The 22,912-nt window shown below is 34.2% G+C and overlaps 1 protein-coding gene across 1 annotated transcript; it reads left to right on the top strand.

Moving 5' to 3' along the window:
- The first annotated feature begins 20,152 nt into the window (after positions 1–20,152).
- LOC113272740 lies at positions 20,153–22,705 on the top strand. Its single transcript, XM_026522538.1, has one exon. The coding sequence runs from the start codon at positions 20,153–20,155 to the stop codon at positions 22,703–22,705; it is 2,553 nt and encodes an 850-aa protein (XP_026378323.1).
- The last annotated feature ends 207 nt before the right edge of the window (positions 22,706–22,912 follow it).

The raw sequence follows: 22,912 nt of genomic DNA, 5'->3' as shown, positions 1-22,912 counted from the left end.
AGAAAAGAGAGAAATTTGATTCTTTTTTCTTTATTTTAAACAGTTTTGACCCTAAGAAAGAATGAGTTGAATAATCAACGAAGTTTACTTCTAATTTGGCGTTACTTATTACAGTTTACGCCCATGAAAGTGGAAACACATGGTAGGCACGTGAATCAAATTTTTCTTTTTCTTTTTGCCATACCATTAGGGAAAGATGAAATATGTGTTGTCGTGGAGTTTCAAACTCAGTCACTCGTACTATCACCTATAGGTGAAAATGAGTTTTTTTTTTCTTTTAATCCGTTCCTCTTTATTATATATGTAGGTTTGATGAACTGATTTCCGAGTTTACATGGGTTTGATACAATAGAATTGGTTCTGAGATTATTTTTTTTTAAACTCATTCCTCCGTGTCTATATATGTGGGTTTGATGTATTGATTTCTGAGCTTATGTGGGTTTGATATGATAGAACTGGTTTTTGAGATTATTTCTTTTTCTCTTTTTTTGCAAATGAGTTTTTCTCTTCTTTTTAATCCGTTTCTCTTTGTTCGTATATGTGGGTTTGATGAACTGATTTCTGAGTTTATGTGAGTTCGATTTGATATGATGAATTGGTTCTTGAGATATTTTTTTTTCTTTTTTTTTAAGAAAAAAAATGTGCTTCTTCTTTTTGTACATGTATCCGTTTATGTGGGTTTTGACGATGAAAATGGAAAATATAGTTTTGTTATATCTGTAGTTGTATCAGTTTTTTTTTGTAGTTGGAGTGGTATTTCGTGTGATATATTTATTTATTTAAAAACTTTCTAAGAAGGGTTTTGTTATGAAGGATGAAGGCTTCTTTGACCTCAATCAATGGTAGAAGAGTCATTGTTATTTCAAACTCAACAGAACAAGAAGGGTAAGCGTCTGTTTGATTTTTATTTTTTTATGATCAACAATTTTGTGGGTTTGTTTATTGTTACCGGTGATTATGAAAGATTATGAAAATGGGTTTTTGTGGTTTATGTATTTTTGAATTTGTTCAGCTATTTATTTCGTGTGATTTTTAGGTGTTTAAGATTTTGTTTTTAATTATTATCCAGGTACTGGGTTTTACAATCAGCTCTTGTTGGTGTCCGAGGAGTCAAAGAAGCTGTTGAACTATGTGGTTTTGTGATCCAGGTAAACTTCAAGTGTATCTGGATTTTTTTTCCATATGGGTTTTGTTTGCATATGGATCTTGAATTGATTGATATGAATTTGGATTTCCTTTATTCTTTCTATCTTTTTGATGTTTGATTTTTTTTCATTCCATCGATTGTTATTTTCTGTTGTTTTGATGTCTCCATCAATGAAGAAATTGGTTTTTCTTGTCTGTATTTTAGATCAGAATATTAGTAATATGATATTTCTGGGTTATGATTTAGGATGCGTTAATAGGTCGACACTGAATTTCCTGTTTCGTATTTTATGAGTGGGCCGCTGCACCAAGGCCCACTCCTAAGGGTCCCATGCTTGGTAAACTGCAAGAGTCTGGCACCCGGTTGAAATTCTCCAATACTGAGTTGCCGATGAAGGCTCACCCATGGAGTGTAAATCTTTCAATCAGTGGCATGCAGGCTTCCATGGAGGCAGTCGAGAAGGTATCTGACTTACCACCACTGTGGTGGAGATGTTGAGATACCACCGTTGACCGACTGGATTGCATTTGAAGATGCTTTGGAGGCGATCCATGTGATCGGACGTTGACTTCTTATCTTCAACTTTTTTTAAAAAAAATATATTTTAAGAGACCACTTTCGTAATGTTATTCAGGTGATAAGACGTTTTTGGTATTTATAGATATTTTGGTGATGAGACGTCAACAAACCACTTTCTTAATGTTAGTCTGATCTTCTCTTCTTGTATTTTAGTTTATGTTTGGTATTTAGATAACTTCTGTAAAAAATAAAATAATCGGTTATCAATGCAGTGATTGTTTTTTGTTTCTAAAAAAAATAACAAATAAAGTTGATGAATATCTGATTAAAGAAGAACACATCATCATCATCACCTTCTTTTCTTGTAATAGAAGCTAGTAAAAAATATAGTTCAATTACATTATACCATATGGATTTTCATTTATTATGTTCGTTTTTACCGAGTTGGATTATGAGAAATCAACTCACTCATTTTAACCACTTCAACCAGGAATGACGTATGTTTGGGATATTAAACATTGATCCTTCTAAATACCCATTTTTTATTGTTTAACAAATATTCCTTTTTAGCATTGATTTCCTTCTATCTAAATATATCAAAATCTTTAACATAGTCAAAAGTTATCCTAGAAACTCAAAAGGTAGGAGGCAAATCATCCCAAAACTTGGTTTTCTGTTAGAAAATTGAAAGCCCAAAAAAGAGACGAGTTATTCAAACAGGTTTTTTGCTTCATTAAGAATTGCTTGACATTTCCATTTGATTGTATTATTCTTTCCCTGAATGTAGTTGGTTGTCGACAAACAATCCTCTTCTATGACCAGAATTTTTATCCCATTTTTTTTCTTCATTTCATCGTCGTATTATAGTAGAGTCACAACTTTTGCTTCTTCAGCTGATGTTATTTTAAAGTTTCCATATTTATCTCCGTTGAAAGTATTGGTCCAATTTCGAAGAATTATATCATATCCGACATTAGTTTTGCCAAAATCCAATAAGCATGTAGTTAAGTTTGACAGGATTTCAAAAAAGGTGTTATCTTGTGGAAATCCAATAAACATGCAGTTAAGTTTAATATATAGGATTTCAAAAAAGATGTTATTTATTATTAGAGTATAAACCTCTAGAAATTATTCCTTGTTGAATTTGTGCTATGTCGGATGCCAGCAATCGCAGTGTCTTAAAATAAACATTGATACTTTTGCCAATGTGTTTGTCTTGTTTTCTACATACTATTCGTGCTCCATAAGACTTTTCAGAACTTAAGAGAATGTGTAGAAACCTGATTTGATGGGCTTTTGAGATTTGAATATAAATATTTTACAGTAACTCTCCATTAGTTATTAATGTCCATTTCAATTTTTTTTTAAAATCTTTTTTTCCTTTTTTTGATCATCAAACAACAAGTATTTCATTCCACAAGAAACGTTTACGTGATGGTTTTAAGGAGAAACAAGTACATCATAACATGAAACTGAAAAGGCGAGGGTACCCAAATATACCTCAAGCTAAAACTTTTCCCACCTATAAGTCCTTTTACCAAAAGTGATTGTCTATGGACTGAGTCGAGACAATACAACTAATCAATTCACACTTTGTGTGATCGTCTATGGATACGAGATCGAGACAATACAACAACGAAGTATGTTTACTTGATAAAAGGTTCAGATTTAACCAAACACAATATGATTACTTATCAAGTAAATAGAAATTAACGTTTGTGTAATTTACTTTAAATTATAATAACAAACAATTATAATTGCGTAAAATAAAAGTAAATGACACAGCAAGATTTTGTTAACGAGGAAACCGCAAATGTAGAAAATCCCGGGACCTTGTCCAGAATTGAATACTTTCAGGATTAAGCCGCTATACAAAATAAACCAACTTCGTATAGTTGAGACCAAGCAACTAAACCTATAGCTCACCTAGTTCCGTCTGTATTCCCACGCCTCCAACTTATGAATAAGTCACGTACTTGGAATAATTCCTTTGGTTCTTGTTCCAAACAGTAAAGGAACAACAAATCTGTTTGGTAGCAACTCTCTTCAATCAAGTGACGTGAGTTCGACAAAGGCTCTTCTGTTTATCTCAATAAACTCCTTCGTCAGGTTCTTAGATCTATCTTATTCTCAACTACCGAAGTAATTGTTAAGATTTTGCAATCAATACTTTTAATCACACGGAATTGTATTGATGCCGATCTACACAACTAATCAATCTAATCTACCACAAGGATAAACCGATTATAGTTGGATCCTCTATACCGAAATAAGTATTGTGCACACCAAAGATTATGAACCCCAAATCAGAAATCTTCAACATCTTCTTTGTCTTCAAATCTTCTTAGATCTTCAATAAACACCTGCACACAACAACTTGAATCTCTTGTGATCAATCACGCACAGAACGGAGTTTGTTAACAATGGATTGTCACAAGACGTCTTTAGATCTACAAACAGTCTAAAGATCCCTGTCGAAACTTCGATCTAGTTTGAGTGAATCTTATATCAGAAGAGAAGATTCTCAAGCATAAACAAACTAGGTGCAATCAAAGTTCAACCACCGTTAGTCAATCAAATCAATCGAAAACAAAAGATAAACCACAATTATCTAGTTTCCCACCAACGGTATTAATAGAGCTTCTCAATCCCAAATAAGATTTTAAACTGAGCGGTCGTAAGAGATTTCGTCTAATTAGGTTACTCTCCTCTCTGAATAGGCGGCTTCACCAGTAACAACACAACCGAGGAAGTTTGTTGTCACGAAGGATTAACTTGCTAGAGATGCAAGCTTTCATATTTATAGACAAGGAAGTTTGGACACCAAGAAATTTCCAAAACCGAAAATATTCTCAAGATATTCATTAAAGCTCAGATTCGGTTTCCATAATTCCTGGAAATGCTCTGTCCAAAATATTGACCGAAAATCTCTCGGAAAATCTCTAACTAGTAAATGCACATTACTAATTCTCATTTTCCTAAAATAAAGTTAAAATTCTTAAATAAAAGATTCTTAACTTATTTATGTTTAAATCCTGGGATTTTCTTCCTTTAGCTATTAAGGAATAACTTTGAACAATTAAAGATAAGCGTTTACTGCACGTGTTCAAAGTATGTCGACATCCTTACTTTGTAAGTCCTCTTTCATACTTACAATGTGACGGCCCGGAAAATTTTTCGCTTCCAGTCGGCCGTGGAGTTCGGTCAACTGACAAGTTCCAAATTCTCCGAGCTGCCATTTGAGATGCACGGATTGAAAACCAGTTTGTAAACAAGAGTAAAAGTCATACTATTATTAAACATAACAAAAGAAGTTTCATTTACATAAACCAGTTAGCCAAAAAATGTGGAATACAAGATATGAGACATGAAACCATTTAAGTATGACCCACACTTACTAATAATAATATTCTTTTTACAAACAACAACTTTAATAAGAAACGATAGTATCAGTTTTCACAAACTAAAACAATAAAAAATACAATATCCTTTTTCATAAGCCAACCCAGATACACATGAATATACATGAACACAAAGTGATGTACTCACTTTGACCCCAAAGCTCAATGCACCAAGCTTAAGCAAGCTTACTACCTCAAGCAAGCTTACTACCTCAAGCCGACCTCAAACTCTGTGGAAAACAAAACAAAACAAAAGGGTGAGCTACATCCCAGTAGAGAGTTAACGATACGATAACACGAGTATAAACAACGCCCAAATACAAATAACGATAAGATATCGAGTCAATTAAAGCATAAAAAATGCATTAAATTGTTGAGCACATCCAAATCGAAGTATCAAAGGCCTTGTAAGCCAATACACAATCGAAATCATCTTAAACTAGTGAGTTCGCAATAATCTACTGTGAGGGTCCGAATAACCATTTGTCGAAGTTTATCAGAAAACTACCCTATCGTCCCGGACGATCTTCCGCAGGCCACCATTAATATGGATGGCCCCTTGTGGGCCCGACAAACTCATCAGTAGGGTTCGTAACCAAAAGGATGCTCAACGCAATTGATAAACAGATCACAAATATCGTTAAATACGAGTATCGAACAAACATCGACAAAGTATTGATTCATAAACCATGAAAGCAACTTACCTTGGATTACCATGTACTCCCTCCGTCCCTATTATATAGGCAGAATATTGGATTTTCCTAGTCCCACTAAATAGACGAAATTCTAATTCCAAGATACTTTTTGACCCATATAACCTTATTTATGTTATATTAGAAATTGTATTCAGAATAAGATAAAGAGAAAAAACAGGAAAAAACATGAAAATTTATGAAAACCAAACAATTTCTTATTCTACGAGATTTTAATTTCTCCGCCTATATAATAGAGACGGAGGGAGTATAAGACAAGATCATAAAATCCAAGGATGTATCAAAACATAAAGTTGGGAAAACTCAGAAACGATAAATGCATCAAATCAATGAATTTGTGCAACAAAATCCGTTTCAAACCAAATCTATTTTAAACCTATAGTTTTCAAAACTTACCATGGGCCCCATTTCAAATCAAAACTAGAAAAGCCTTAGTATTTTGGAACCAAGAAAACCAAATAGCTCAGATAACAAGAGATGTAGGTATAATACAACAATAGAACGATTCTGAAATCCAGATTGCATAGTTTGTGTTCAAAAATTTGTGTAGACTTTATTACACAACAAAAATGAGTGATTCTTATCTCATTTTAAATAAGAAAGAATAAGGTATTCAATAAAAATTATGAGAAAAAGCAATAAATTCATTAACAGGTCGAATTTACTTCAGTAAAACTTGTCAGTGCAATAGCTTCAGAAAACCTGCAGTTTTGAGAGCCCAAACTTCAAAATTCACACAAAATTCATTACTCAACCAAATGCATTGGTTCTTGGCTCATGTTAAAGAAGAAATCATAATATTTCAGATAAAAATTATATGGAAAATCAATGAGTTTTATATCTTTGTGAAAGTGTTTCAAAAAAACAAGACAGAAATCACGTTTCTCAGAAATTGCAGTTTCGACAGTGTACATTCAAAAATTTGTATAAAAATCATTACACAATGAAATTAAGAAGTTTTGGTACCATTAGAAAGCTAAGAAACCCCACTTTGATATAAAAAAAATAAACAATGGTAGTAAGATATATAACAATGTTTAAATCTCTCAACAAAACATGACAGAGGTGATGTTCTTTAGAAAATTCAGTTTTAGTAGTTTGTAATCAAAAATTCGTGTAGGATTCATTATACAATGGAATTCAGCGAACTTGGGTTCGTTAGAAATATGGGAGAGTCCTATTAAACATGAAAATAATAGGAGAAGATTTTGAAGTACATATCCACATGAAAAGTTCTTGAGAAAACATGACAGCAGTACAGTTTCAGAAATTCAGTTAACAAACAAATTCACAAGATTGGTTAAGGGTCAAATTGATGTTTCAAGATAACTAGATGAGTACTAAATACCCAATTCAAAAAAGTGATGAAATAACAACTTCATACTCAGGTTAATTTAATCATGGAGTTGAAAGGAAATTAGGGAAAGTTACTTTGAATCATGAAATCAAAGAATTATAAGAATTAAAACCCAATCCAAGCTAACCCAATCAAATTCAAAGAAAACCCATGGATAATATTTAGAAGTTGCATAGGTTTAACATCAAATTAGAAGAAACCCAAAATTTTCATGAACCCTAAAATCAAAACCAAGATGAACAAACATGAATTCGTTTTAAATATTATAAATTCATCATAGAGAGCATCGTAAGAGTATGAAAAATCTTCAATTTCATTGAATATCAAATCAGAGAATTGAAATCATTAAAACCAATTCAAAAACAGTTAGAAAGAAGAATTCCCCCTACCTTTTGTACAATTCAAGCTTCCAAATCAACCGAATGAAGTTTACGACTAAACGATTGTAAATCAAGCTTCAAATTCCAACTTTTGTGACCAAAATTTATTTTCTTTTCTTTGATATAGGAGCAAGAGAAATCAGATGGAAAAATAAAACGTAGTCAATCTATTTTAGTAGTTGAAACTTATCAAAATACTGAAACGACCAAAATTGCCCCCGACTCGCCCCAAACGCGACACGTACCCATGGCATGTGTATTTATAACGCAAATTCGAGTATGAAAACTCTATTAACGTCCGCACAAGCTACGGGCAGGCTCGCATAAACAGAAATATAGTTTCTCAGACAAAACACAACTAGGTTTAACGCTCCACGTTGCGCTACTCCTAGTCTTCCAAACCAAATGGACACCCTAATATTTTAAGAAAAAGAACGCGGGTATTACATACAACTTTGAAACCGATTTGCCACACTTCCAAACAAGTTTAGAATTGGTTCATCTGAACTTCAAGAACTATGTGATTGATCAAGAACACTCAATCACAAATCATGGGTTTAACGGTTCTACCTCCATGTGAGTACGGTGCATAGTCACACTAGCTTTCCAAAATTCGGTTGACTAGGTACTAGGATCGGTTCCCCACATATATATGGTATCTAACTTGAATGTGTTGCACATTTCCATAGGATCGGTTCCCCTTTGCCTAAAAACGTGTTGCACATGTCCATAGGATCGGTTCTCCATTCTGCTATAAACTTATTGCCTCATACAAGGATTGATTCCCCTTTGTGATGTGTTGCACCTCTTACTAGGATCGCTTCCCCTTTACCCAGAGTTGGTCATACACAAATCACAAACTCGATCATACCATCTCAGGTGATTACTTAAGATCGGTTTCACTAATAAAAGTCATACCAATACAAAAGTCAGGCCTTTGTGAATAGTTTTACCAAGAACATAAACAAGTCATGAGCGGTTATACTAATCACACATATTGGTTGTTCAAAAGATATGCAATGAATAACAATACCAATAATGCCTGGCAATTTTCTTTTCGATTCACAAAACAAGTTCATGAATTTATTTCCTTAAAAAACATGTAAAACATTGTTTCCTAGGATGAAATCCTCACCTCATACCCATACATAATCGCAATAGCATTTAAACGATTATGTCGATGTCTTATCTACAAAGTTTAATGGTTAAGCAATAAACCTCGTATTGTATTCCTTAATACTATGTCTATCTAAAGTTCAACCATGCTTCGCAGTTTTGTTTTCAATATACACGACTTGAAAGATACGTTAGGGAATGAAACAGTTCAAGTCAAATATCACTAACCTCAAGTGGAAGGATGATGTTGTCGTTGTAGCTCCTTGCTTCTTCACTTCTTCAAGTCTTCGCAATACTTGTAATGTCTCATATCCTAATACTTTCAAGCTAACCTATACGAAGTTGACTCTAGTACATAATCAAGCGACTCTTTAAATGAGTTTTGATTCACTAAAATATGACAACCAAACTTGACATACCAACGCTTGGTGGGTTCAACCGAGCTATGCTCTAAAAGAAACAAATACAAAGAAAGATATAGAACGTAAATAAAGAGCAATTTACCACGATAGCACCCAAATCTTGTACTTTGAAATTGGAGAAGAAATGGTACTCGGAATTATAATTCGACCATTTTGATAGATTTTCTTCTTGGAAAAGAGATGCTTTTATGATAGAGGAGTGATTTTCCCTTCATGTCCAGCGACTAACCCGGAATTCTTCATGTGAAGTAAAACTTGATCTTCGCCCGTACCGAATCTCCGATGTACTTTTATCAAGAAAACCAAACACGAATAAACCGTTAGAAAGAAACACTATAAAAATATAGATAAAAACTCCCAAATAGCGGAGATAAAAATTGCTCTAAAAGCGAAGAGGTTACTGAAAACAACAAAAATAATTACTTAAAGCAAGAAAAATATTTGCTCAGATCTAGCCCTTTAGGGACTAGATCTGAGCAAAGGAAGAAGAAGTTGATGAGTTTTTCCCTCCATCTCATTTTATAATTCTTCAAATTTTTATTTTTAGTGTTGTAGAGTTTCATGTTCATGATTTCTATTAAAACTTTTGAGGCATCCTTTGCAATCCTAAAAGGCGAGCTTCTAAAATATTTGGCTCTCACAATTGCAACCATAAATAATTTGGTTTAGTTAGCAATTTCTATATTAATTTATAATCATCAGTTTGTGAAGTTTTTACAGAGATTTCATGCCAATACTTTTTGCTATGTTTTTTTTTTCTTTTCTCAAGATGTTTATAGTATAAAATTAAATATTGTTACATCTGCAACATGATCCCACACATAACTTTTCATTGTGCTACGATGTTTGCTAAATGTGACTTAGAATTCAAAATGTTGTTACTTAATTAAGGGATAAAAATCTGAAACCAAATCCTTAGAGTCCACATCCTCAAAATTCTTGAAAACCAAAGCCCAAGTAAAAAAAACATAAATTGCTTTATTAGCCGTTGAGATTGCAGAGTTTTGATTGTCAGAGAATACTCTATTATTCTTTTCCTTCCACAGACACCAAATGCAAGCTACAAGGACCAGTTTCCAGATTTCAGTCTTCACCCTGTCTAATGAGTACTAATGTAGGAAATATGAATGAGATTAAATGATTTTGTCGTCAAATTTAACACTTGAGAACCATCAAGTGGTTTGATGATTTTTAGGCTTCCTCCTGTATAAAACGTTAGGGGATCAAATTCCTATAAAAGCATAATACTAGACCAATGTACTTAAGGTATAGTTTTTGAGACCATTGTTCCATCTTATCAAGAAAAAGAAACCAAAGTTAACACCAATATTATTTTGGATAAGTAAGTTTCCCTATCAAGAAAAAGAAATCGAAGTTAACACCAATATTATTTTGGATAAATAACTTTCTAATATTGATTTACAGGGGGTTAGTCCACGAGTGAGTTGAGGGAGTTTAATGTGTTTTGGATTTTGGGGATTTTGAGGGAGTGTAAGAGAGTACAGGGAGTTTGAGAGAGTTTTGGTGTTTTGAGTGTAGGGAGTTTGAGAGACTCTCCCAAAATCTCTACTCTTTTGAGAGTTTTGGAGTGAGGCAAAAGTACACTGTAAACTCCCTAAAACTCTCCAGAACTCTCCAAAAAACCCAACTCCTTAGCATTCTAGTTTTTACCACTAACAGGGAGTTTAAGAGTTTCTTTCAAACTCCCCAACGACTAATAGGATTTTCTAGGGAGTTTGGGAGACTCTTCTAAACTCTCCCACGAGTAATGGGGATTTTGGGAATTTTCCCATGACTAACCAAAAAAAACCTAACTACACCCGATTCCCCCGGCTACCTTGAGGACTAACATCCTGTTAGCCCTTTCATCAAACGCGTTTCCTAAAATAATTAATAAGGTTTAATTCTAGCCATTTGACTTTTCTAATTCTTGAACGTTGAGACATATTTATTTATGTAGTGTCTTTGTTTTAATAGCAATATATACTGTTCCCAACTCCAAGAGATTTGATGCTAATAATAAATTCCGAATTAATTGTTTTGAAGTAATTTATATCTGTATTTTTATGAGTTTTCTCAATAAACGTCATCTATGATCTCATAATTTGAGGGAGTAAACTAATCATGTACAACCCTGATACATTATCAAGTTGGCTATGCCTAATTTGTATCTTATGAAACATCAAATTCGATACTTCAGCTACCCCTTTTACCGCACGTGTTACAAAAGGCGTGCATGTTCGAGAGGTGTTTTTTTTTTGTTTTTTTGGTAACATGTTCAACACCCTGATACAACAGGTGTTAATGCGGTTAAAAGATATGGGAATAGTTTGGTAATTTCGGTATGTAAAAATAGCCCTTACCTTTTCACTCTTTCTTTATGAGCGGGGTATAAGTGTAGTTTAAATGCAAAAAAATGTTAATTAGCTTAAATTACTAATTTACCATCACTTTATTTATCAGATTTTTACAGTTGCTTTATGAAGCAGGGGCAAAATTGGAAAGATCAAATTTGCAGCTTCAAGTTACGGTAGCTAGGAGGGTTGGCTTTATATAATAATATACTAGGTATGACCCCGGCCTACGGCCGGGGCTCAACCTCCTTTAGTTTTTGTTTGTTACCTGGTCGGTGGTTCCTATCCACCCACAACCTTTTAGTCTGTAAATTAGCCTGGATTCAATCCCCGGTGCTCAGTTAGTTGGGCTATAGTGATATGTTTAGTAGTTAGTTATATGAAAGAAATTTGATTTTTTCGTATTTTGTACATTCCAAATGATGATTATCTACCACAGTAAGAACTTTGTAGTTGATATTGCTTAGTATTTTTTGTCGTTGTTGCAAGCATTGTGGATAGAAAACAGAAGTTGTTTAACTTTGTTGGGATGTAAAGACGAAGCTAGCTTTAGTTCTCCATTAGCACTTGCTTCTTTCATCTTTTCTTTGCACATTCTCCGTGTATAAGAAGGCTCCGTCTTTCTGTCTCCATGTGAATATTAAACAATTCGTATTTTCAAGGTGTTATTGTCAAGTAATTTAAAGTCATACGTATTTTCTTTGAACTACTTAAATACTTGTTATTGTCAAGGTGTCTGACATAGAAGTTCTTAAATATAAATTAGGAAATACACTCCTCTATGACACTACTTCTTTTTGTATGTTTGGTATAGCCTTTTAAAATTCTATTTGGAGCTTGTTTTTATTATTTTTTTATATATGTCTGGATACTTAACGTTAACTAAATTTTTATTCAATTAACGTTGTGAGTCTTTATAATTTTAGTCTTTAAACCATATCAATACGTTTTTAATTTTTGTATGAATTATTTTTGTAAGTTGTTGTAAATCGATGAGCCTAATTACAGAAATGAGTTGGTGCTCACAATTTGAGACACTTCTGTAATTAGACACTTTGAGCCTAATTACAGAAGTTTAGTTCTTAGAGCTACAACCGTTTCCATTACCGTTGGTGTCGATGCACCATTTAGCAGTGATGGTTAACTCATGGAAATTTCGGAAGTCTACACTTTACGTCTACGATTATTCCATTTATGAGTATCTTTCTGAATAAATATTGGATGCGAAGTTTATTGACTTGGTAAGTATGCATGATCCGATAAACAGGTGGCGGTTTGTTAGGCTATTTGTGAAGAATTATCAAGCATATCATGGTTTACATGAAACTGTAACTATTGTGAATTTTAGAAGTACTTCACATTAGAAAAGTATATAAATGAACGTTTATAAATAGTCATTCGTTCCGGAAAAAAAAAACATACATTAACAAAGTAATCCATGATGATAGCTAAGAAAATTCTTAGAGTTACTATGGAATTTAGAATTTTTTTTATTATGGATCAATAATATTTTAATATATTTTTAAAACTTCTCATAGGAGTTAGTATTTAGGTTCATGATTTAGAAGGAAAACCGGACAAGTATAAATCAAAAGCTATTTATGCCATCCATCAAGGATTCGGCTTACGCTAAATTTGTCCTCGTATTCTTTCTTTTGGTTCCACAAATAATTCATCTTTTAACGTTGTCAGTTGATATACTGCGCGACTCGTATATCAGTATCTTTTCTTTATTGCATGGTCGGTTGATTGATATTTTTGGAAATTGGATGGTCTATAGAATCAAGTATTATAAGGCACAATGGTGTTTTCCCACATCGATGGTTCTCTACAGTTTGGACACATAAAAGACGGTCCAGATCGTCTGACTATTAAGGTTTGGGATATGAAATTTAGAGACAATATTGTTCTACTACATCGACGGTTATCCATAGTTTTGACACATAAAGGACGGTCCAGATCGAAAAGCTATCGTGTATCTGATATACCATTTATCCATTTAAAGGACGGTTACATATTAGGTAATTAATGAAAGATGTTAAAAAATATATTTTTTCCTTTATATATTTATAATAGACAAATATATTTAGCCATTTAATGAATGGTTACGGATTAGGCGAGAAATTAAAAATGTTAACAAATATACTATTTTCTTTATGTTAATGATAAATGAATTTGGATGGTCTATATAATCAAGTATGAATGGACATAGAGTGTATGTGACGATATTACTTAACACCAGAAATTGCTCAGAACAAAGGCCATGTCACTTGCTGTTTTATCCGGAAGTGTTTGGTTTTCCGAACAAAACCATTCTCAACAGCTAGCCAAATCAAAACAGACTGAACCAAACAAAGTGGAAACATTACCTGGTATTTTTCTGTATTCGAGCAAGAGACGTACAGCAGCAGGAGTGGTCACCAAAATTAGTGGTATGGTATTTTCTAAGTTTTCTCTAAATTTGAGAAACGAATGTGAACGGTTTGGAAATCATCGTGAGCTCTATATAAGCTAAACCCTTGGTGAGGAAATTTTGGAAATCTGGGTGTATGGTTTGAATGATTATGGGGATCAAATGCGAATCTGTAACGACTTTGGTATTTGAATGAATATGAAATTGAAATGAATATTAATCCTAAAAGATGATATTAGGGTGGTTTTGATAATCCAGCCGTATCTGTAACCGATGTATCATTTTCTCTTGAAGATGATCATTAACATAAAGAAAACAATATATTTTAGGGATCCATCACTATCATTAACATAAAGAAAATAGTATATTTGTTAACATTTTTCATTTTTTGCCTAATCCGTAACCGTCCATTAAATGGCTAAATATATTTGTCTATTATAAATATATAAAGGAAAAAATATATTTGTTAACATCTTTTATTAATTACCTAATGTGTAACCGTACTTTAAATGGATAAATGGTATATCATATACATGATAGCTTCTCGATCTGGATCGTCCTTTATGTGTCCAAACTATGGATAGCCATCGATGTAGTAAAACAACATTGTTTCTAAATTGCATATCCCAAACCTTAATAGTCAGACGATCTGAACCGTCTTTTATGTGTCCAAACTGTAGAGAACCGTCGACGTGGGAAAACACCATTGTGCCTTATAATATAGAAATCTGGAAATCTGGGTGTAGGGTTTGAATGATTATGGGGATCAAATGGGAATCTGTAACGGCTTTGGTATTTAAATGAATATTAACCCTAAAAGATGATATTATAGTGGTTTTGATAATCCAGCCGTATCTGTAACCGATGTATCATTTTCTCTTGAAGATAATCATTAACATAAAGAAAAAATATATTATCATTAACATAAACAAAATTGTATATCTTTTAACATTTTTCATTTATTGCCTAATCCGTAACCGTCCATTAAATGGCTAAGTATATTTGTCTATTATAAATATATAAAGGAAAAAGTATATTTGTTAACATCTTTCATTAATTACCTAATGTGTAACCGTCCTTTAAATGGATAAATGGTATATCAGATACACGATATCTTTTCGATCTGGACCGTCCTTTATGTGTCCAAACTATGGATAGTCGTCGATGTAGTAAAACAACACTGTCTCTAAATTGCATATCCCAAACCTTAATAGTCAGACGATCTGGACCGTCTTTCATGTGTCCAAACTATAGAGAACCGTCGATGTGGGAAAACACCATTGTGCCTTATAATATAGAGTGTATGGTCTATAGAATCAAGTATGAATGGACATAGAGTGTATGAGACGATATTACTTAGCACCAGAAATTGCTCGGAACAAAGGCCATGGCACTTGCTGTTTTAGCCGGAAGTGTTTGGTTTTCCGAACAAAACCATTCTCAACATCTAGTCAAATCAAAACAGACTGAACCAAACAAAGTGGAAACATTACCTGGTATTTTTCTGTATTCGAGAAAGAGACGTACAACAGCAGGAGTGGTCACCAAAATTAGTGGTATGGTATTTTCTAAGTTTGCTCTAGATTTGAGAAACGAATGTGAATGGTTTGGAAATCATTGTGAGCTTTATATAGGCTAAACCCTTGGTGAGGAAATTCTGGAAATCTGGGTGTAGGGTTTGAATGATTATGGGGATCAAATGGGAATCTGTAACGGCTTTGTTATTTGAATGAATATGAAATTGAAATGAATATTAACCCTAAAAGATGATATTAGGGTGGTTTTGATAATCCAGCCGTATCTGTAACCGATGTATCGTTTTCTCTTGAAGATGATCATTAACATAAAGAAAAAAAAATATATTTTAGGGATCCATCATTATCATTAACATAAAGAAAATAGTATATTTGTTAACATTTTTCATTTATTGCCTAATCCGTAACCGTCCATTAAATGGCTAAATATACTTGTCTATTATAAATATATAAAGGAAAAAATATATTTGTAAACATCTTTTATTAATTATCTAATGTGTAACCGTCCTTTAAATGGATAAATGGTATATTAGATACACGATAGCTTCTCGATCTGGACCGTCCTTTATGTGTCCAAACTATGGATAGCCGTCGATGTAGTAAAACAACATTGTCTCTAAATTTCATATCCCAAACCTTAATAGTCAGACGATCTGGACCGTCTTTTATATTTCCAAACTGTAGAGAACCGTCGACGTGGGAAAACACCATTGTGCCTTAAAATATAAAAATCTGGAAATCTGGGTGTAGGGTTTGAATGATTATGGGGATCAAATGGGAATCTGTAATGGCTTTGGTATTTGAATGAATATGAAATTGAAATGAATATTAACCCTAAAAGATGATATTAGAGTGGTTTTGATAATCCAGCCGTATCTGTAACCGACGTATCATTTTCTCTTGAAGATGATCATTAACATAAAGAAAAAAAAATATTTTAGGGATCCATCATTATCATTAATATAAAGAAAATAGTATATTTGTTAACATTTTTCATTTATTGCCTAATCCGTAACCGTCCATTAAATGGCTAAATATATTTGTCTATTATAAATATATAAAGGAAAAAATATATTTGTTAACATCTTTTATTAATTACCTAATGTGTAACCGTCCTTTAAATGGATAAATAGTATATCAGATACACGATAGCTTTTCGATCTGGACCGTTCTTTATGTGTCCAAACTATGGATAGCCGTCGATGTAGTAAAACAACATTGTCTTTAAGTTGCATATCTCAAACCTTAATAGTCAGACGATTTGGACCGTCTTTTATGTGTCCAAACTGTAGAGAACCGTCAATGTGGGAAAACACCATTGTGCCTTATAATATATATAGATATATAGATATATCTTTGGAAGTTTATTTGTGCGAAAATTAAATCCACCAACATATAATGAAAAGTGCATGTACATTTCATAATTTTGGAAAAGGATTCTAATGGTGTAGTATTTTCCCTCTCTTCTCCTTTCTGCTTCATTCAAAGAAATAAATATAAAAAAGAAAAATACTCTCCATTAACTTCTTGCTCATATTTGGTCCAAGATTTTTTTTTCAAGTTTTAATCGAAAATAATTAATTTTTTTCCATTTTTGATGTCTTTTGACAAATTTCTTCGTTATTTGGAGCGATTTTTTTTCGTCGTTTGGAGCGAGTTTCTCTTCGCTTTGAGGGTGATTAATTTAAACCTTGATCGCTGGTTCGTGACTTGCTATTCTCAATTCAAGAACATCGACTATTCATCACGGTATTGCTTTGTGAAAATGCGGGAGTACAACAACCACACCCAACAATTCGTTTGGCAATCTGAGAGGACTTACTCCAATATACTTTCTAGAGAATCAACTTGATAGTCAGACTCAATCTAGAGAAAAGTATATACAAGAGTTCATATCTCTAACTCTCAATTCAATTTGCAATCAGCAAATAGAAATTTGCGAGCCCGATTGAATATAAGAGGAGTAAACATCCACGGTACCAAAGACCAATATTCAAGGATCAATCAATCTCAATCAACAACCAAAGGTTGGATTTCCTAATTAATCGATACAATGCACAACCTGTAATATTTCAATTATATAACAAAATATAATACGGAAAAAAAATAACACAGACACCAGAATTTTGTTAACGAGGAAAACCGAAAATGCAGAAAAACCTCGGGACCTAGTCCAGCTTTGAACACCACACTGTATTAAGCCGCTACAGACACTATCCTACTACCAATGAACTTCAGAATGGACTATAGCTGAACCCTAATCAATCTCACACTAATTCAAGATACAGTTGCGTTCCTTACGTCTCTGATCCCAGCATGATACTACGCACTTGATTCCCTTAGTTGATCTCACCCACAACCAAGAGTTTCTACGACCCAAAGTCGAAAACTTGATAAACAAATCTGTCTCACACAGAAAAGTATATAGAATGAATAAATCCATCTCCCACAGGAATACCCAAGATTTTTTGTTCTGTCTCTTGATAAATCAAGGTGAATAGGAACCAATTGATAAACCGGTCTTATATTCCCGAAAAACAGCCTAGTATTATCAATCACCTCACAATATTCTTAATCGACTAGCGAAACAAGATATCGTGGAATCACAAACGATGAGACGAAGATGTTTGTGATTACTTCTTATCTTGCCTATCAGAGATATTAATCTCGAATCAATTATTCTAATTGTACTCAACACGATAGAAACAACAAGATCAGATAACGCAACTACAGAGAAAATAGTTGGGCCTGGCTTCACAATCCCAATGAAGTCTTCAAGTCGTTACCCTACAGGGCCTCGAGAAAAACCTAAGGTTAAAGGAGAATCGACTCTAGTTATGCAACTAGTAACACACAGAAGTGTGGGGATTAGGTTTCCTAGTTGCTAGAGTTCTCTTTTATATAGTTTTCAAATCAGGGTTTGCAATCCAAGTTACCTTGGTAACAAAGCATTATTCACCGTTAGATGAAAAACCTGATTCAACCAAGCTAATATCTTTGAACCGTTAGATCGAACTTAGCTTGTTACACACAAATGAAATGTACCCTCATTTAGGTTTATGTAACCGTACCTAAACATGCACACCATGTTGGTTTAATAATATTTAACCAAAGTTAGCCATATGATTACTCTCATATCAAACTTGTTCATCTTAACCATAACTAGTTCAAATGACTCAAATGAAACTAATTAAAGAGTTGTTCAATTGCCATATTCTTATAGAATTATACAAGAACACAATTGAAGCAAATTCGGTTTGATTCACTCGAATCAATTCATGAACATTATAGCCACGGTTTGCAAAGATTGCATTCCTTATTTTACAAATGTTTAAGTTCATGAACATAACCGGTTTTTGAACTTTAACCTTCAAGTATGCAAACGGGTACGCATACCTCAAATACCCAGACCAAAATTGGGTTTCGCCAGTACGCAAACGGGTACGCAAACTTCCAGTTCCAGCAAAAATATCCGGACATGAACCTTACGCCAGTGCACGAACGAGTGCGCATACTCAGGTTCCCGGATTTCTCAAGCCAACAGGTACGCGTACGGGTACGCATACTATGGTTCCCGGACATAGATTACATATGTGCAAGAGTATAAAACATGACATATCCAATAATGATTAAGTGTTTTAAACTCTTATTTCAATCATTGAAACCTTCTTAGAGGATGACAATACCCGTTTTCACACACTATTAGCGTCAAAACAATTTTCAAGATATTGAAATAATCATAACGAAACATTCCAAGTATACACCAAATGATTGTATCACAGAAACCATGTAAGATGTTGCTCGACAATTTTCACATGATCATCTTTTGACTTGCGTCGAAAATATAAGATGAATTTGGTCGAAGCGAAAACTTGCTAACACATATTCCGAGAAATATGTAAGCGAGTTAAAATCAGCTCGAAATCTCAAATGTCTATAATAGAAAACTATATCGTAATATGACTTATGTCTCAATATAGGAGATAGAGTAGAAATAGACTTTCCAAGTGATAGATGAGTTTCAGTCTCCACATACCTTTTGTCGATGAAGTTCCACAAGCTCTCCTTAGTAGTTCGTCGTCTTCAAATGATGAACGTCGTGAAGTCTAAGTCTCAACTACACAATCTATGTCCTAGTCTGAGACATCTATAAGTAGACTATAAATCAAGACTTTAAGTTTTGATCACTAACATTGACAAACATGCTTGAGATAGCAACGCCTGCGTGTTCGACCGAGCAGTGCTCTAACAATCTCCTTTTTTTGTCAATTCTAGTGACAAAACTATCAATACATATGGATTACAAAATAAATAAAACTTTGTAGCTTCTCATCCAAATGCTTGATATCCTTGGTATCTTCAACACGACTCAAAATCTTCGTCACTTCCAATCCATGATTCTAAATGTGTTCAACTCAACATCATAGTTGTTGAAGATCCGTAGTGTCATGTACCACAATTCTTTATGCATCATTATAATTCTAAGTAGATACATTGTTGGGTGTAATTGTCCAATTGTATGGGTGTACTCATCCTAGAGTCTTTTCTCGAGTCTTGTAATTTGATGTGATGTTGTACTAGCCGTTGATACAGTTGGTAAGGATTGGTCTATTAAAGACCAATCATTCTTCTCCTGGAACTCTCATGTAATTGAAAACCTAATTAAACTTCAATTGAAGTTCAGGATCTGTTTATCAGAGAGAATGTAGCTTGCTACCATTTATCCAAATTTCATCTTGTAGTTGTACTAGATACACTACAATTGGTATGAGACTCCATCCTGGAACCTGTAACCATGACCACCAAAGAAAAGCTTCAAGAAATTCAAAATATTGTTGCTCAACACACCGATGCGATTACTGAAATGAAAAATGAGATTCAATCTTTGGGTGATAAGATGAATCTTCTTATCAATTTGTTTCAATCGACGCAATCTCATCAACCTGAGGCTTCTGGATCGGAAAATCATCCACCAAATCCGGGTAATCCATTTACAAATCTTCATCAGGTGATTCATAATTTTTCCAATACTGAATCTCGTAAGTTCACTCGTACTCCCAAGGTTGATCTTCCTCGTTTTAATGGTATTAATCCTCGTGGTTGGGCTCTTAAATGTGACCGGTATTTTAGTTTACATAAATTTCCTGAAGATGAACGCGTTGATATGGCTGCAATTCATTTCGATTCAGCAGTAGATTCATGGTTTTTAAATTACCAACATGGTAAAGAGTTTATTTCATGGGTTAAACATGATTTATGTGCTAGATTTGAGGATGTTGCTCAGGATAATTATGTTGGTAGTGTTAATAAACTAGTCCAAACCTTCACTGTCGAAGATTACTATGATCTTTGGGAGCATTATAAAAGCTTTATGATAGCTAATAATCCTTATTTACCTGAGAGTTTTTACACATTAAGCTTCATTAGTGGGTTAAAAGAGGAAATCCGTACAGTTGTGCAAATGTTCAAACCTGAGAATACTGCAACAACTTTTTATTTGGCTAGGCTGCAACAGGCTTATCTACATCATCAGCCTAAACCAACTAAATCCTTCTCTGAACCATTTGTACCTTCACCACTTTCTGTTTCCCACCCACCATATACAGTCAAATCATTTTTCTCCCCATCCTCTACCCTTACCAAGCACAATACATCATCATCACCTCCCATTGTAACTCACCCTACCACACCTACTAGAACATCTTCAGACAATTATTTTCCTCCTGTTAAGAGACTCACTCATTCTCAGATGCAAGTTAGAAAAGATAAGAGGATTTGTTACAACTGTGATGAGTTCTACAGGAAGGGTCACCGATGTAAAACTCAACAACTATTCATGTTGATTGTTGATGAGGACCTTGAAAGGCAGGAGTCATTATCCACTGAAGATGTCTCTAAAGACTCTCCCTCGACTCCTGATTATCCCATTGAGATTTCCTTACATGCCTTGACAGGGAATGTTGCCCCTGACACAATCAGAATTGTTGGCCATCTTAATAAGCACTATGTCAGTGTCCTTATTGATACAGGAAGCACACATAGTTTCATTGATGCTGTTTTAACTTCAAAATTGGGTCTACATGTTTCTCCAACTGGACGGATGCTTGTTACAGTTGCTAATGGAGATAGAATCATCAGTCAAGGTATCTGCCACAACTTACATTGGGATATGCAAGGCCATCAATTCTCTGCAAATTTACGAACTTTTCCTCTTGGCGGTTGCGATATTGTTTTAGGAGCTGATTGGTTGCGCCAACTTGGTGATGTTACATTTAACTTCAGTCAACTGAGTATTTCATTTCGACATCAAGGCAGCCATATTACACTTCAGGGTACCACTTCTAAACCTTCTCTAAGCATGATTAGTGGCTCTTCATTGAATAAGTTTATTAAGAGTAATACACCTACCCTAATTGGCCAGTTTTTCTCTATTTCCACCACTCCTATACTTCCACCTCCACCTGCAGTTTCTGCCCTCTTAGAGACCTTTGTAGATGTTTTTGCTGAGCCCACTGGCCTTCCTCCATCTCGATCACTTGACCACAAAATACCACTCAAACATGGGTCTAACCCTACTTCTCAAAGACCATATAAATGCCCCTATATACATAAGTCTTTCGTAGAGTCCTTGGTCTCTGAAATGCTATCTAGTGGAGTGATTCAACACAGCCATAACCCATTTGCTGCTCCTATTCTCTTAGTCAAAAAGAAAGATGGTATTTGGCGCTTTTGTGTCGATTATCGAAAGCTTAATGATATTACAGTCAAGGATAAATATCCTATACCTCTTATTGAAGAACTGTTGGATGAATTGAATGGTTCTGTGGTATTTTCCAAGATCGATCTTCGTTCTGGGTATTACCAAATCAGAGTTTACGCACCTGACATTCACAAGACTGCTTTTCGCACTCATCAAGGCCATTACGAGTTCAGAGTTATGCCATTTGGGCTTACTAACACCCCTGCAACCTTTCAAGCCCTCATGAATGAGGTATTTCAGCCATATCTTCGCAAATTTGTACTGGTATTCTTTGATAACATCTTGGTTTACAGCCCATCCATGGAAGAACATTTAGAGCATTTACAACTAACATTATCCTTGTTGAGGAAACATTCTCTCTCTTCCAAGCTGTCAAAATGTGCATTTGCTCAACCACAGTTAGAATATCTTGGGCATATTATTACTACTAATGGTGTAGCTTCTGACCCTGACAAAGTTGCAACAATGGTGAATTGGCCAAAACCTCAAACACTGAAGCAACTTAGAGGATTCTTGGGGCTTATAGGGTACTACGAAAATTCATTAAGGGGTATGGAAACATCTGTAAGCCACTCACGATATGATTAAAAATGATTCTTTTGCTTGGTCTGATGCTGCTAATGATGCCTTCTCTGCACTCAAAACTGCTATGACTTCAGCTCCAGTGTTGGCCCTGCCTGATTTCTCTCAACCATTTACCTTGGAAACTGATGCATGCTCCAAAGGAATAGGTGTTGTGCTTATGCAGAACAGTAAACCCATTGACTTTCTCAGCAAACCATTGGGTCCCAAAGC

This window comes from Papaver somniferum, chromosome 4 (assembly GCF_003573695.1).
Source record: "Papaver somniferum cultivar HN1 chromosome 4, ASM357369v1, whole genome shotgun sequence".
Taxonomy (NCBI): Eukaryota; Viridiplantae; Streptophyta; class Magnoliopsida; order Ranunculales; family Papaveraceae; genus Papaver; species Papaver somniferum.
Note: the sequence above shows the minus strand (reverse complement) of the source record. Positions and strands in the feature narration are given on the sequence as shown.